Source organism: Mustela nigripes, chromosome 16 (genome assembly GCF_022355385.1).
Source record: "Mustela nigripes isolate SB6536 chromosome 16, MUSNIG.SB6536, whole genome shotgun sequence".
Classification (NCBI taxonomy): domain Eukaryota; kingdom Metazoa; phylum Chordata; class Mammalia; order Carnivora; family Mustelidae; genus Mustela; species Mustela nigripes.
Window position 1 is genome coordinate 6300938 of NC_081572.1, and position 13834 is coordinate 6314771.

The 13834-nt window shown below is 46.1% G+C and overlaps 1 protein-coding gene across 1 annotated transcript; it reads right to left on the reverse strand.

The window, feature by feature from the left end:
- Positions 1 to 4274: 4274 nt before the first annotated feature.
- Positions 4275 to 4769, reverse strand: LOC132003668 (ferritin light chain-like). The gene has a single exon (XM_059379307.1). The coding sequence runs from the start codon at positions 4767 to 4769 to the stop codon at positions 4275 to 4277; it is 495 nt and encodes a 164-aa protein (XP_059235290.1).
- Between the last annotated feature and the right edge of the window lie 9065 nt (positions 4770 to 13834).

The following is a 13834-nucleotide window of genomic DNA, read 5'->3' on the forward strand; positions in this document are numbered from 1 at the left end:
CACTGACTTTGGCTTAGGTCATGATCTCAGGGTCCTGGGATGGAGCCCCATGTCAGGCTTCCCACTCAGTGGGGAGACTCTTTCTGCGTCTCCCTCTTCCTCTCCCTCTGCCCCTACCCCTGCCTGTGCTCTCTCTCTCTCTTAAATGGATAAATAAAGTCTTTTAAAGATTTTTTTATTTTTTTATGGATAAATAAAGTCTTTAAAAAATGGGAGGGGTTGAGATAAAATGGAGTGGGGTCAGATGTCATTATGATGGTCTTTCGCATTTCTTTTTATCACTGAATGATATTCCTTTGCATGATGGGCCACAGGTTGTTTGTCCATACACCTACTGAAAAACATCTTGATTACTTCCAATTTTTGGCAATTATGAACAAAACCACTATAGACATTTGTGTTCAAGGTGCTCTTTTAACACTTCAAGGAGACCTTACAACCAGTGCATGGGGCCTGGGGCACACTGATTTCCTTTCCATGGCCACAGAGCTGTTGGGGGTTTTTTGGGCTCTGAGAACAGAAGGAGATTGCCATATGATTGTTTTCTAGCACTGGCTTGCCTGACACTTGTTTCTCAGTTTCTTCCTTAAAAAAACAAAACAAAACAAAAAAAAGGCAGCAGAATAAAAAATGATTGGGTTTGTGAATGGAAGCCACAATGATGAGAGATAGGCATGAAAGCAGAAGTAAGAGAATACAGTCCTGGTCTTTGTGGACTTGACCCAGATAGAGTCTGACATGGCTGGGCTGTGTAGGGGGAAGAAGTGAGTTTTGTGGTCAGAGCCACGAACCTGTTTGTGGCCACCTTCCTACTCTCTCTTCCAAGTGGCTGGGGCAGAAGTGTCGATGGAAAAATGAGTAAACATGTTGAGTACCAGGGGAACAACTGAAATGGCAAAGACTTTCTGTTTATTTTTGCAGCCCTTCATAGGTGCTAGTAGAGGAACTCATAATATCAACTGTATTATCCCGGGGACTGTTAATTCCAACCATCCTCACCTGTATATAGCATTTAAAAATTTTTTTATTTTGAAATTTTAGATAATAATGACGTTTTTTAGTTTTCCAAGAACTTTCTATTCATCAACTCATTTAACTCTCAAAGCCATTATAGATGAGAAAACTGAGGCTCAGAGTGTGTTTGACCTGCCCAATGTCATTTGGCATGTGAACGGCAGAACTGAGACTAGAACACAGGGGTTTTGACTCCCAATCTAGTGCTCCTCCCAACTGCCTGAGGCCAGGGGCAAGTGAAGAAAGTGAAAGGACTGGTGGGGGTGAGTGGGTGGTGAGGACAGCATCTAGGGGGGCATGCCCAGAAGAAGGTGTTCAGGTGGAGGTAGCAAGTGGTAGACAAGGATGGGCAAGAGCCAACTTGCTTTTAGGCGGGTAGTCTCTGTTCAGTGAACACCACCATGCTTCTGGGCAGAGCTTGACTTCGATGGAAGAGAAATCAATTTTGTTTTTCCTTTCAGCAAAAATCTGCTCATCTAAGTCTTTAGTCCTGTGGTAGAGAAAAGGCGGTAAGACTTACTCTCAATGAGAAGAGTTGATCAGTGACAACGATGAGAATATTTCACCTCATCCATATCCCCGGAGGGACTCATTTCTAAGCCAGTTTCTAATTTATTTATTTGGAACAGGAAATATTCATGGCATGATAACTGGTTATATTTACTTACCAGGTGGAAGGTCTATTCAGGAGACCAGATGATCAGTCTGAACACTGCTTGATGAAAACTGAATTAGTAACCAGGAATGGGTACCGTCAAAAGTTGCTTATGTTAAGCTCATTCAGCCTGCTCTGTTTTTTAATGGTGTACTATGTTTGTCTTGGTAATAGGCTTGTCACGGTCTGCTGGTGAGACATTAACATGTCATTACTCCCAACTATTTTTTCTGGATTCTTTTCTGGTTATTAGATATGATTGTCCAACCAAGTCCAACCTCATGGCTTGGAGACAGTGCCTGGGGATGAGAAGGGTGAGCGTTCAGCAATCTGGTGCTCTGCATTTGACTCATGTAGACACTTACCCTCTACTTCTTCTGTAATTGGGGCTGAGACTATTCTCAGGGAAGTTCTTGGTGGCTCTTGGCCACAGACACAGGCTGAGATGAGAACAAGGATAACCCCAGCACGGACTATGGTGGCAACGAGTGAGACATGGCATGTTACTAGAGGAAGAACCAATAAAATATGGGATCTGGAATGATGGAGGAATGATCTTCAGCTTCCTGGAAAAAACTTAGAATTTTGGTGGGTGGCTGAAAAAGCCATGGGATGTGATGCTGACCAATTCCAAATTTATGTAAAATAAATATTCAAGATAGGGCGTTTGTGTGAGTGAAAGGGAGGGGAAATGAGGTTAGAGGAGAAGACAGAAAACAAAGTAAGAATTTAAAAAAAAGCCAAAGTCAGAGTCTCATGCTGAACTTTGTTTGATTTGGTTCTGTGCACTGTCAGAAAGTAACTCCATAGGGCAGATGTGAAGACTGAATAAGATAGTGTGTAAGCCCCAGGTCGGACCTCCTGCAAATGCTCTGCCATTACAGTTCTTGGTTGTTTATCTTTCCTGATAATTATGTTTGCTCTCACTTAGCTACTTCCTGGCAACATATCAGGAGGCAACTGAACTTCATAGATCATGGCATGAGACAATGAGCTGTGGGCGTCATCGCTTGGAGGAAATTGAGGATTGATTTCTATGGCCATTAATGTTATAATGTAGGAGTTCATGGGACAAGACTTCACAGCCTTGAGATAAGGATCCCCCCACTTTATTGATGAGGACACAGGAAGCCCGAGTTTTCGTTGTCATTCAAGGGGCTGTGAAATGGCCTCTTGTTGTGGGGTTTTATGTGTGTGGGAGATACATTTAACATTTTTGTTGAAATTAATATTAATATCTTATCTGTTAATAGCTTATTTATGTTCCTACTTTGTCTGTGAAATAAATATATAAAATTATTGAAGTTAGTGATGGCACTAAAGATCAAATAGCTGAGAAGAAAGACAGGAGGAGTACGTTGCATGTGTTGCATGTGTGTATGCAGTCATTTTTGTGAAGATTATGATTTTTCAAACAGAGGTAATCTCTTAAGCAGGTATGTGCCCATTTCCTGTCCTTTTCTAAAAAAATTGTGGTAAGATGTATATATATATATATATTTTTTATTTTTAAAGATTTTATTTATTTATTTGACAGAGAGAGAGAGATCACAAGTAGGCAGAGAGGCAGGCAGAGAGAGACGAGGAAGCAGGCTCCATGCTGAACAGGAAGCCCAAAGCAGGGCTCGAGCCCAGGACCCTGAGATCATGACCTGAACCAAAGGCAGATACTTAACCTACTGAGCCACCCAGGAGCCCCTTATTTTATTTTTTTAGAGTAGGCTCCACAGCCCTGAGATCAAGACCTGAGCTGAGATCAAGAGTTGAACACTTAATCAACTGAGACACCTAGGTGCATCTCCCAAGGTGGCTTTAAATCCAATTTCTCTGATGACTAATGAGGCTGCACACCTTTTCATAAGCTCATTAGCTATTCATTCATCTTCCTCAGTGAAGCATCTGCTCCAGTCTTTGGCCTATTTTTAAAAACTGAGTTGTTTGCCTTTGTTATCAGTGATTTATAAGGGGTTTTTATGTATTCTTGATGTTCAATGTCTACCATCTGTGGTGAGACACAGGTCTTGCTTATATGCTTCCCCTGCCTCTTCCTCTTCTAAGTGATTTAACTTAATGAACAGAAAATTTTAGTTTGGACGAAATCCAATCTTTAATTTATGGTGGTGCTTTTTGTGTCCTAAAAGGGTAATTGCCTACTTCAAGGTTGCAAAGATATTCTCTAAAGCCTTTTTTTTTTTTTAAAGCCTTGCAGGTCTGACTTTTATGTTTAAGTCTGTGATCATTTTAAAATTAATTAATGAATTAGTTCTAATTAATTCCAGTGTATGGAGTAAGTAGAAGTCAAGGTTTATTTTTTTTCCATGTGAATATTCTGTTGTTCTGGCACTTTTTCCTTTTGCATGGAGTTATTTATTTATTTTTGTTTGTTTGGTTGTTTTTTTGTTTTTGGTTTGTTTTCTGCAAAACGCCTTATTGTTTCCATTTGGCCCAGAGCTTGGGAGTGGGTTCCAGGGTGGTTAAAAAGCTGCCTCGTGGTTTTAGGGAGAGGCCAAGGCGCAAGCTCTGGCACCAGGGGATGACATAGAGGCCCCTTCAAAGGTTGCTGCTGGTCTCTGGAGGCTCCTACTCATGCTTGAGAGTGAGCCTCTCAAAGAGATACTGGCCCAGCCCAGCCTGGGGGCTGGTGGAGGTTCATCAGGTGGTCACCCATCTTTTTGATGAGTTTCACCTCCTCATCTAGGAAGTGGTTCTCCAGGAAGTCACAGAGATGGGGGTCTGTGCGGGCAGGACCCAGGGCAAGCAGATCCAGAAGGGTTTCATTAAGGCTCTTCTCCAGAACCAGTACAGCTTCCGTGGTGTCCAGGGTTTCCCCCCACTCATCTTGGAATGGCTTCTGGACATCCTGAAAGAGGGTGCGGCCACCATGCTGATTTTGCATCTTCAAGAGATGCTGGGAACCCTCGCACTTCTCCTCAGTCAGCTTGTGGAAGAAGTGGCCCACACCCTCCAGAGTCATATTGTCATGGTGGAAATAGAAGCCCAGAGAGAGGTAGATGTAGGAGGTCCACAGATGCACGTTGACTGGGTGGTTGATGGCGGTCTCTACCTTGGTGGAAAAATTCTGATGAATCTGGGAGCTCATGGTTGATTTGAGGTAAGCATGAAATTGGCTGTTGTCTGGTCCTGTAGTCAGCTGGTGGCCAAGAAGATGGGTCCCAAGGTTGCGACTGAAAAAAAAGTTGGAGGGTGGTCGTTGGCTGGTTGAAGGGGCATCCCTGGGTCTGTTTTGTCCAAACACAGTTGAAGCAAGAGACATATCTGCAGGACTACCAGATCCTCTGCCTGATTTTGGTGTCTTGATAGAAAATCTATTGGCCATGTATATGTGAGTTTGTTTTGGGAGTCTCTATACAGTTCTGTGGATCTATTAGAAAGACGCTGCCTGGTGATTTAGGGTGACAACAAACAATTAAGTCTGCAACCTCCTAACCAATGAGCAGAGAAAGCCCCAAGTAGCATCCCTCAGGGATGCCTTCCTCTTGCATCCCCTTTTTCTGCTCCCTAACATGAGCTCACACTGAAACTATGGACTCTGGGAATCAAAACTGTTGGGTTGGCAGAAAGGGCTACTTAAGATGGCAAAAGTTCCCGCCACAAAACCTGAACTCGGACAGGAGAACAAAGGCCCAAGCAGGAATCTGAGACCCCTGCCCTGGGCTCCAGTGGACCAATGGGACCCTGACGAGCAGGAGAGATACCCGAATAAGGGAAACTTGCCAAAAGACCCCTGAGCTCCCTTCAAGACGCCTTAAAAGCCCCCTTCTCCTTGCCTTGGTCGCGACTTCTGCCACTCTGCTTTCCAGAGTCGCGGAACCTCGCCCAAGGGTGCCCAACTCCTCCTGGCACAACTTTCCTGGCTCCCCTTCTCTTGGGCCCTAAAACTTCGCTGGAGAGTGTTTTTAATAAATCTTGCCTTGCACCACTTTGCCTGGTGTTGTGTTTATCTCGCCAGAAAAACTTTACATAGGCCAGATATAGAAGCAACTATGCAATGTTGAATAGTTCCTAAGATACCACTTGTGTAGATCTTTGTGGCTTCTGGATTAAACGCTTGTTTTTTTTTATTCTTCTCTTGCTGACTAGTGTGGACTAGTAAGTGAGCATGTGTGGCAGTCCTTTGTATTTGACTGTATGTATTGGTATGTGTTCTACTATGGGGCTCACCAACTAGGAAACTCGGGTCTGTGGGTAGAAGCTTGCACATGTGCCTGAAGAAATGCAGAACCATTGTGATCCTTGGAGTCCCATCTTTGTTTTTGGGGTTTCTAAAAAGAAGGTGATGAACGGAGGTGTTGTTGACAGCACCCTTAATTCAGAGTGGTTACTCAGAGAAAGGTCGGGAGGGGAATGGCTGTTCTTTTATCTTCACGGGCCTTTTTTGACCAATAGAGGTTGAAAATAAACTGGCTGATAGCACAAGGTTTGGGGAGAAAGGAAAGCGAATTTGAACTCTGATTCTGCTACATCTTGGTTTTTTGACTGTAGATAAAGCACTTAATTTCACTAAGACTCAGTTCCCTCATCTGTGAAATGGGGATAATTATCGTTCCTTCTTCATAGGGCTATTGTCAGAAAGAAGTGACATAATAGATACAAACTTTCAATAAATATGAGTCACTTTTATAATTATTAATGAGCATTTACTAAGCACATCGATTTTAAAGCATCCAGCAGCTGCAGGTGCCTCCTGTCCCTTGGCCCCATGATAAATTCTGGTGTTCAAAACAAGAAGTCAGGCAGAAGTTGTCTCGAATGCCTCCTCTTTCACTGTGGGTCATTGTGAACTTGGACGTGTCATACAACTTCCCTGAGTCTCAGTTTCTCCATCAGTACAACGGAGTTACAGTATCTCTCATGGAGAGCTGCCTCGAGGTCTCTCATATAGCAGGCTCTCAACAAATGTTGGTTCTCTTTCCATTCATAAGTTACCATCCCTCCTGTTTAATTTGTGTGTGTGTGTGTGTGTGTGTGTGTGTTGCTGTCAGAGTGTGGCATTTCTGGACCACTGTGAGGACCGAGAAGATATGTGGGCATTTGTTTTTCAGATCAGTTCTTAGTGGGACGCTGTGGCTAGGAGAATGGCCTGAAGAAGGGTCAACGGAATGCCAGCATGGCTGGGCTGGGAGCTGTTTGGGGAGCGCTGGTACTGGAGAGCCACTTGGGAGTCCTGTTCCTCCATCATTAAGACCAAAGGAACTGGAGACAAAGAGAAGAGAGATCAGGTCTCCATTACAGATGATCACAGTCAGCGCACCTACCCTGTCACCATGGAGAATCTGCAGGACTGTTGGTGTTGTTGACACTTACTGGCACACCATAGAAAAGTACTTGAGGGATCTGATTCTCTCTTCCTCTCTCTCTAGAGTAATTTTGGGGCAGGTGGTCTTCAGCAGGTGCGCATGGAAAGAAGAACTATTGGCATTGCCTCTATTACCCATTTTCTTGACAAATTTGGGTCCCTGCAGCGTGTGGTGACCATGTGTCTTATGGTGACCATCATGAATGTCATCCACTTCTGGTTGCATAACAAGGTGGGAAAGAAGCTGCAGAGAAGGGGAGTGTGGTATGAAGGTTAACCCTGGCGGGTCTGAACTCAAACCCCAGCTCTTCCCTCATGGGCTGTGAGTTCCTGAGAGAACCACTCCTTTGAACCCGGTTCTCTATCTCTTAAAGTGAGGTTGCTCACAGAGTTGAGAGGATTAAACAAGATGGCCCTCAGAGGCACTTTGAGCAGTGTCTGGCAACAGCAAGTACCTGAGAGCAACTTTTCATAAATGTCCATCTTAATTTCAGGTGGACCCATGCTGTATGTGGCACCACCTCTGATGGCTCTTGACCTCCTTTGTTGGTCAGTGAGCCTCCACCCCTCCAGGCTATGGTGGGATACTCTACAGGAACTCCTCTGGAGGGAGAACTGGAGGGAGAAGTGTGGGTTGATGTAGGGATGTAGGGAGGTCAGGAGAGAAGATACATTTTTTTTTTTTTTTAAACAAGACACTTATTTGATCTGGTTTCTTTACTCAGAAATAACAACAGTGCTAATCCTGACCTTACCTGACCCAGATTTCTTGTCAGGGAGTGAACTATGCAAGGCTGGCATTCATGATTTGGTAGGGAAAGCTTGAATCAGTGTCTCTGATGGCTTTTCTTTCCTTGCGCTCTCTTGGTATTTGTGATGGCCTCCAGCGCTCATTGAGAAACCAGATTATGGGAATGCACCATTCTCATCTCAGCATTTCTGAGTTCCTCTTCTGCTAGGTTCCTATGGGGACAAGTTAAGTCATGGTGTTGGGTGGCAGAGGCAGGTACCAATCAATGTTCCAATTTGTCCAGTGATGATGGGTTGACAGAAGCAGAGGCAGAGCAGGAGCCAATGGTAGCACTATCCAGTACAAGACTCTTCAAGATAGGACAGAGTGGGGTTTACTTCACTAGGGCTGGAACACTGTGGATATTGGGACAGGAGGGCAAGAGGCTTGTCTGGACCCAGCTAAAACGCTTCTGTGTTCCTGACTGGGGAGGAAGTTCCAAGTGTAAGAGAAGGTGGTGGGGCCTGAGCACCGGAAGCCCATGGTAAGAAAGAAGAAAATAACAGGGAAACCTCATTCTGGTATTCATCTCAATTTTCCCCTCTTACCTTGACCTCTGGCAGTCAAGATCTCCAGTGACATCCTCATGCTAGACCTGAAGGTCAACTTTCCCATCTGTCCCATTTGATATTATTGACTGCTCCCTTTGGGAAACTTTCCTTATCACATTCCTCTGAGGCCAGTTCTTTAAAAGAGCCAAATTTGTGACCCTTAGCACTCAGTCGTTTCTGATGGGCTTAAGAGGGTAGTCAGAGCTGATGAGTCATCTATACCTGTGGCGCTTGGTGAGTGGCCAAGATCAAACCACCACCATCTTGTGCTTGAGGCAGTGGTACGACTTCCCACATGGACGATGATATGGGATGACTCTGGTGTAAGACTCTAAGGCTCTGCTTGATCAAACCAACATGGACAAGTTTCAGTTCTTCTGGCAGTGCCCCAGGCATGTCTCAGCAATAGTTAGCAGATCCTGGGTCATCTTCTGCTCCTGCTCATTGAAGTTGCCTAAGTGAACCACCACTGCCAAGGCAGCTGGCATGTCCCTGGACACCAGGGTCAGTGTCTCCAGGCAAGCTCAGATCTGCTGGGCCCTGGGGTCCCAGAGTGGCCATGCTGTGTCCTTCTTTCTGTTTTTGAATCACACTTTGGCATGAGGCCCTGGAGGCAATGTTCCTTGTCCCTCCATATGTCACAGAGGACTGGTGAGGACAGCTTCACCAGCTGCCACCTGTAGCTACCCTCCTCCCAGGATCAGGTGCAGGAAGAAGGGCTTTGAGAGATCCTTGGCTGTCATCCCCTTCCCCTGCTTCTTCTGATCTCAAGCTCCCTTCTCCAATGTAGATGGACCCTTGGAGTCCACCTGGAGTCTGCCTGCCTTCTGGTTCATCAGACCTGGCTGGCGTTGTCTCTGGACAACTTGAACTGGGACACCTGTCATGTTTATATGAGGTGGTTGGGTGACTATGTCTGAATGGCCTATTTCTGTCAGGCAGCTAGGTTGCAAACTAATTCTGTGGGCATGCTTGGGGATCATTGTACCATTTCACATCGTTTTGGAAGGCAATTATCAGGTGGATGCTGAACCCTGCCTCTGGTCACCAGGTAGATGGACATTCATTCATTCATGTATTGACACAGCACATGTTTACTAAGCACCTGTTAGGAGCCAGTCACTATACTAAATCCTGGGACTATTAAGATGAATCAAACATGGTACCTATTCTGGAGGGGGTCTCATTGGAGAGGAGGCATAACCTCACTCTCTAAATTCTGGTTGGGTTCAGCTAGTGGACAGTGGGAGGTAGAAGGGCAGAAGGAAAGGTGTTTCTGTTAAGTTGGGAGCATCTGTGTCCCTCCACTCCACTCCTGCTGGGTGGTCCACACCCTCAACTCCTGGGAGGTCTATACAAGGGCTCTGCTGGGATCTGGGTTTTATCCCCTCTCTGCCCTCCTTTAGAATTAGAGGTGGTAAGGGCTCTCTGCTGCTGCTGGCCCTTTTGTTGATTTCCCTTAACTCCTTACTGGATCATTGTAAATATTCCCCTCATTATATTATCCTCAATCATACCATTTTGCTTGCGCCATCTACCTGCTACCAAGATCTTGGCTGATGCACCATTTCTTATTCATCTGTGTACCCACAGGGACTGACACCTAGCAGATGCTCATTTAATGGTTGTTAAATTAATAATAATAGAATGTGTTAAGGTCCATGTCAGCAGTTTTTTAAAAAAAGATTTTATTTATCTATTTGACAGAGACACAGTGAGAGAGGGAACACACGCAGTGGGAGTGGGAGAGGGTGAAGCAGGCTCCCTGAGGAGCAGGGAGTTTGATGTGGGGCTTGATCCCAGGACTGTGGGACTATGACCTGAGCTGAAGGCAGCCGCTCAACAACTGAGCTACCCAGGCGCCCCCATGTCAGCAGTTCTAATAAGATTTGTTCTGCAAAGATCCAGCTTCAGTCCTGACTCCGGAAAAATCTGTGTGGTCAGTACATTTGAGGACACAGTGAAAAATAAAAATGTGACTTATCTATTTTGGGAAGTTGTGGGATTCTTTGTAGAAGTTGGGTGCCCTGTGAATCTAATTATTAAGAGAGTCAAAGCCACAGCATTTCTGTCACTGTTAATAGCTTTCCTTCCTGTTTTCTTTCAGAAAAACTGTATTTTCCCAAATTTTGATATGATGGGAAAACAAACTGAAGTGTAGAAAAAAGAGCCATAAGGAAGCAGTAAGAAAAATGGAAGCTATTTCAGTCCAGCTGACGTAGATGCTCCCTAAATTTTGGCAGTCGAGGCAGTGAGAACAGTGAGGGTTCTGACTCTGCTTCTCCGAGTCCCAGGGTGGTGGGAGGCCAGTTCTAGCACCAGGAGCCTGCCTGGAGGGCTGGGGCCGGGGAGGTGGAGGGAGCAGGGACTCACTAGGGAGAGAACAGCGCAATCCGAGGGACGCCCAGCATTCAGGCGCCAACTCCAGGTGGTTGGTGGTCCTGATGATAGCAATCCAGAGACCCAAGCCAAGCCAAAGTTCTGTTTCATCCCAATCTGGAAAGTTTCTAGCTTTGCCCTTTGGGGGAAAAAAAAATCTTTTTTTTTTTTTTTTTAAAAGATTTTATTTATTCATTTGAGAGAGAGACAGTGAGAGAGGGAGCATGAGCGAGGAGAAGGTCAGAGGAAGAAGCAGACTCCCCATGGAGCTGGGAGCCCGATGCGGGACTCGATCCCGGGACTCCGGGATCATGATCTGAGCTGAAGGCAGTCGTCCAACCAACTGAGCCACCCAGGCGTCCCGGAAAAAAAAATCTTAATCTCTCTGGGCGTCTCTCCACTTTCTCACCTGTAAAGTGGGTACACGAGGGTGGGAAGCTTCAATGCTGATAAGTGTCCAGGACCCCTGAGCTGGTCTTGCTCAGCCAGTGGAGGTGGGGAGGTCAGGAGTAACAATGGCTTTTGCCTTTGTGCCGTGGGTGGTAGAACCTCTGGGGGAAGTACTGCACACTGATTCCAGCAGGGAAAGGGTGTTCTGACTTCCCTCCCCACCGCTTTTAAAAATTAATATTTTTTTCTCTGGTGCGGAGACACATGAAACACAAACACAGTTTCCATCTGTGCTGAGGTCCGGTTTTAACCTTGGTCTTGGGTGCTGCGAGGTTTCTCCCATACTGAGTTACAGAGAAAGGGACATCGGAGGCCGCAGGGAAGGGCATCCTAAGCCCACGGTGTAACTGAGGCAACGTGACTTCTTCCCTCCTGGGTGACTCAGAAACTGCACCAGGATGAGTCGTGGCCCAAAGCAAACTTTATTTGCAGCAAATAAGGAGATCACAGGCAATGGCTTCCAAAGCCGTGATTCCCCAGGAGAGGGTGAATGGGTTCCTTTTGTTCAGGGTTAGGATGGCTATTTGGATAGGGAAACCTTGCCATCCTAGTAGAGGTAGGCATGAGATAGCACATGCGCCTTAAGGAAACCTGTCTATGCATACATAGTATGTTATATAAATGAGGCTGAGGCTCCTCCCTGGGTAGACATTTTAGTATTATAATGAGGTAAAGGTAATGGTAGGTCATTCTAGGGGGTCATTGCATGGTCAATGAGTTGGGGTGTTGGTTAGCTCAAAAGGTCAGGTGGTCTGGGCCTTTGGAGGGAGGTCTTTTTTTTTTTTTTTTTTTAAGATTGTATTTATTTATTTCAGAGTGAATGAGTGAGTGAAATGAGTGGGGTGGGGGCTGTTGGCAGAGGGAGAGGGAGAAGCAGACTCCTTGCTGAGCTGGGAGCCCAATGCAGGGCTTGATCCCAGGACCCTGGGATGATGACCTGAGCTGAAGGCAGATGCTTAACCGACTGAGCCATCCAGGCGCCGGTGGACAGGGCTGTCACCTGAAGAGTGGTTTTGGGTTTCCTTTGCCTGAATTAAGAGGAAAGCCAGAAAGAAGAGCTTAAGGGAAAATATAAGACCAAGGTTAGAGAGTCCAAGCAGGTGTACTTGGGGCTCTAACTGGTGACAAAGGGGCTCTACATCAGGGTTGGCACAGGCTATTCCTTCTCCCTGGAGCAGACTTGTGTGTCTCTTACAGGAAACAGGTGGCCTCTGCCTTCTCTGCTTGAGAGCAGTGGCCACAGTTCGAGTCTCCTCTGCTTTGTCAGAAGGAAAACAACACCCAGTACTGCTGGCAGCTGATTTTTCCAAGTGTCTCCTGTCACCCAGCCTCTTAACTTGACACAAGTGCCACATTTGCTGTGGCATGGGTCACTTCCCCATTGGTGACCTGCAAAGAATTTTCCTGTCCTTGTTTCCTGAGGATGACACAGGGGTGGGGTGGGGTGGGGGCGTAGGGGTGGGGCTGGTGTGTGTCTCCCTGCTAGGCCACACAGGCTGATGGTTTGATCTAGAGCTTCACGTGCTCCCTCCACCTTGTATGTGGCCGAGTGTCTCCGTGAGATCAGGCAGCTTAATGAAGGACCACCGATAGGGTGGCTTATGAACCAATAGCCATTCCTCATGGTTCTGGAGACTAGAAGTCCAAGATCAGGGAGCCAGCAAGGCTGGGCTCTGGGGAGGGCCCTCTGCCTGGCTTGCAGATGGTTGACCTCTCTTTGTATCCTTACATGGCAGAAAAGGAGTGAGCGAGCTATTTGGCCTCTTATGAGGGTATGATCCTATTTATGAGAGCTCCATTTTCCAACCTTATCACCCTCCAAAGGCCTTCCCACCACACTGGGATTAGGATTTCAACATATAAATTTGAGGGGTAGGAGAGTCACAGACACTGGCTTATTTACAGGCTATTGTAACCAAGCCCCAGAGCCAGCGTAGCTTAAATAATAGAATTTGACTTTCTCACAGTTCTGGAGGATGAAAGTGAGATCAAGGTGTCTGCAGGGTGGGTTTCTCCTGAGGCGTTGGTCCTTGGCTTGTAGACACCATCTTTACCCTGTGTCTTCACACCATCTTCCCTCTCTGTGTACTTATGTCCTAATGTCTTCTTCTTCTTCTTCTTTTTTAAATATTTTATTTATTTATTTGACAGAGAGAGATCACAAGCAGGCAGGCAGGCAGAGAGAGAGAGGAGGAAGCAGGCTCCCTGCTGAGCAGAGAGCCCGATGCGGGGCTTGATCCTAGGACCCTGAGATCATGACCTGAGCTGAAGGCAGAGGCTTAACCCACTGAGCCACCCAGGCGCCCCACCTAATGTCTTCTTATAATGACACTAGTCACATTGGATTAGGACCAATGATGATGATCTCATTTTACCCTCAAGCACCTCTTTATTTTATCTTTTTTGGAAGATTTATTTATTTTAGCGAGAGAGAAAGCAGGTGGAGGTGTGGGGAGAGGTAGAGGGAGAGGGAGAATCTCAAGCCTGGTTCAAGGCTCCATCTCACAACCCCAAGATCACAACTTAAGCCAAACCAAGAGTTGGGTGCTTAACTGACTGAGCCACCCAGTGCCACCGCCCCCCGCCCCCCATCACCTCTTTGAAGATTATCTCCAAACACAATCGCATTCTGATGTCCTGGGTGTTAGGACTGCCACATAAGAGTCCGGGAGGATACA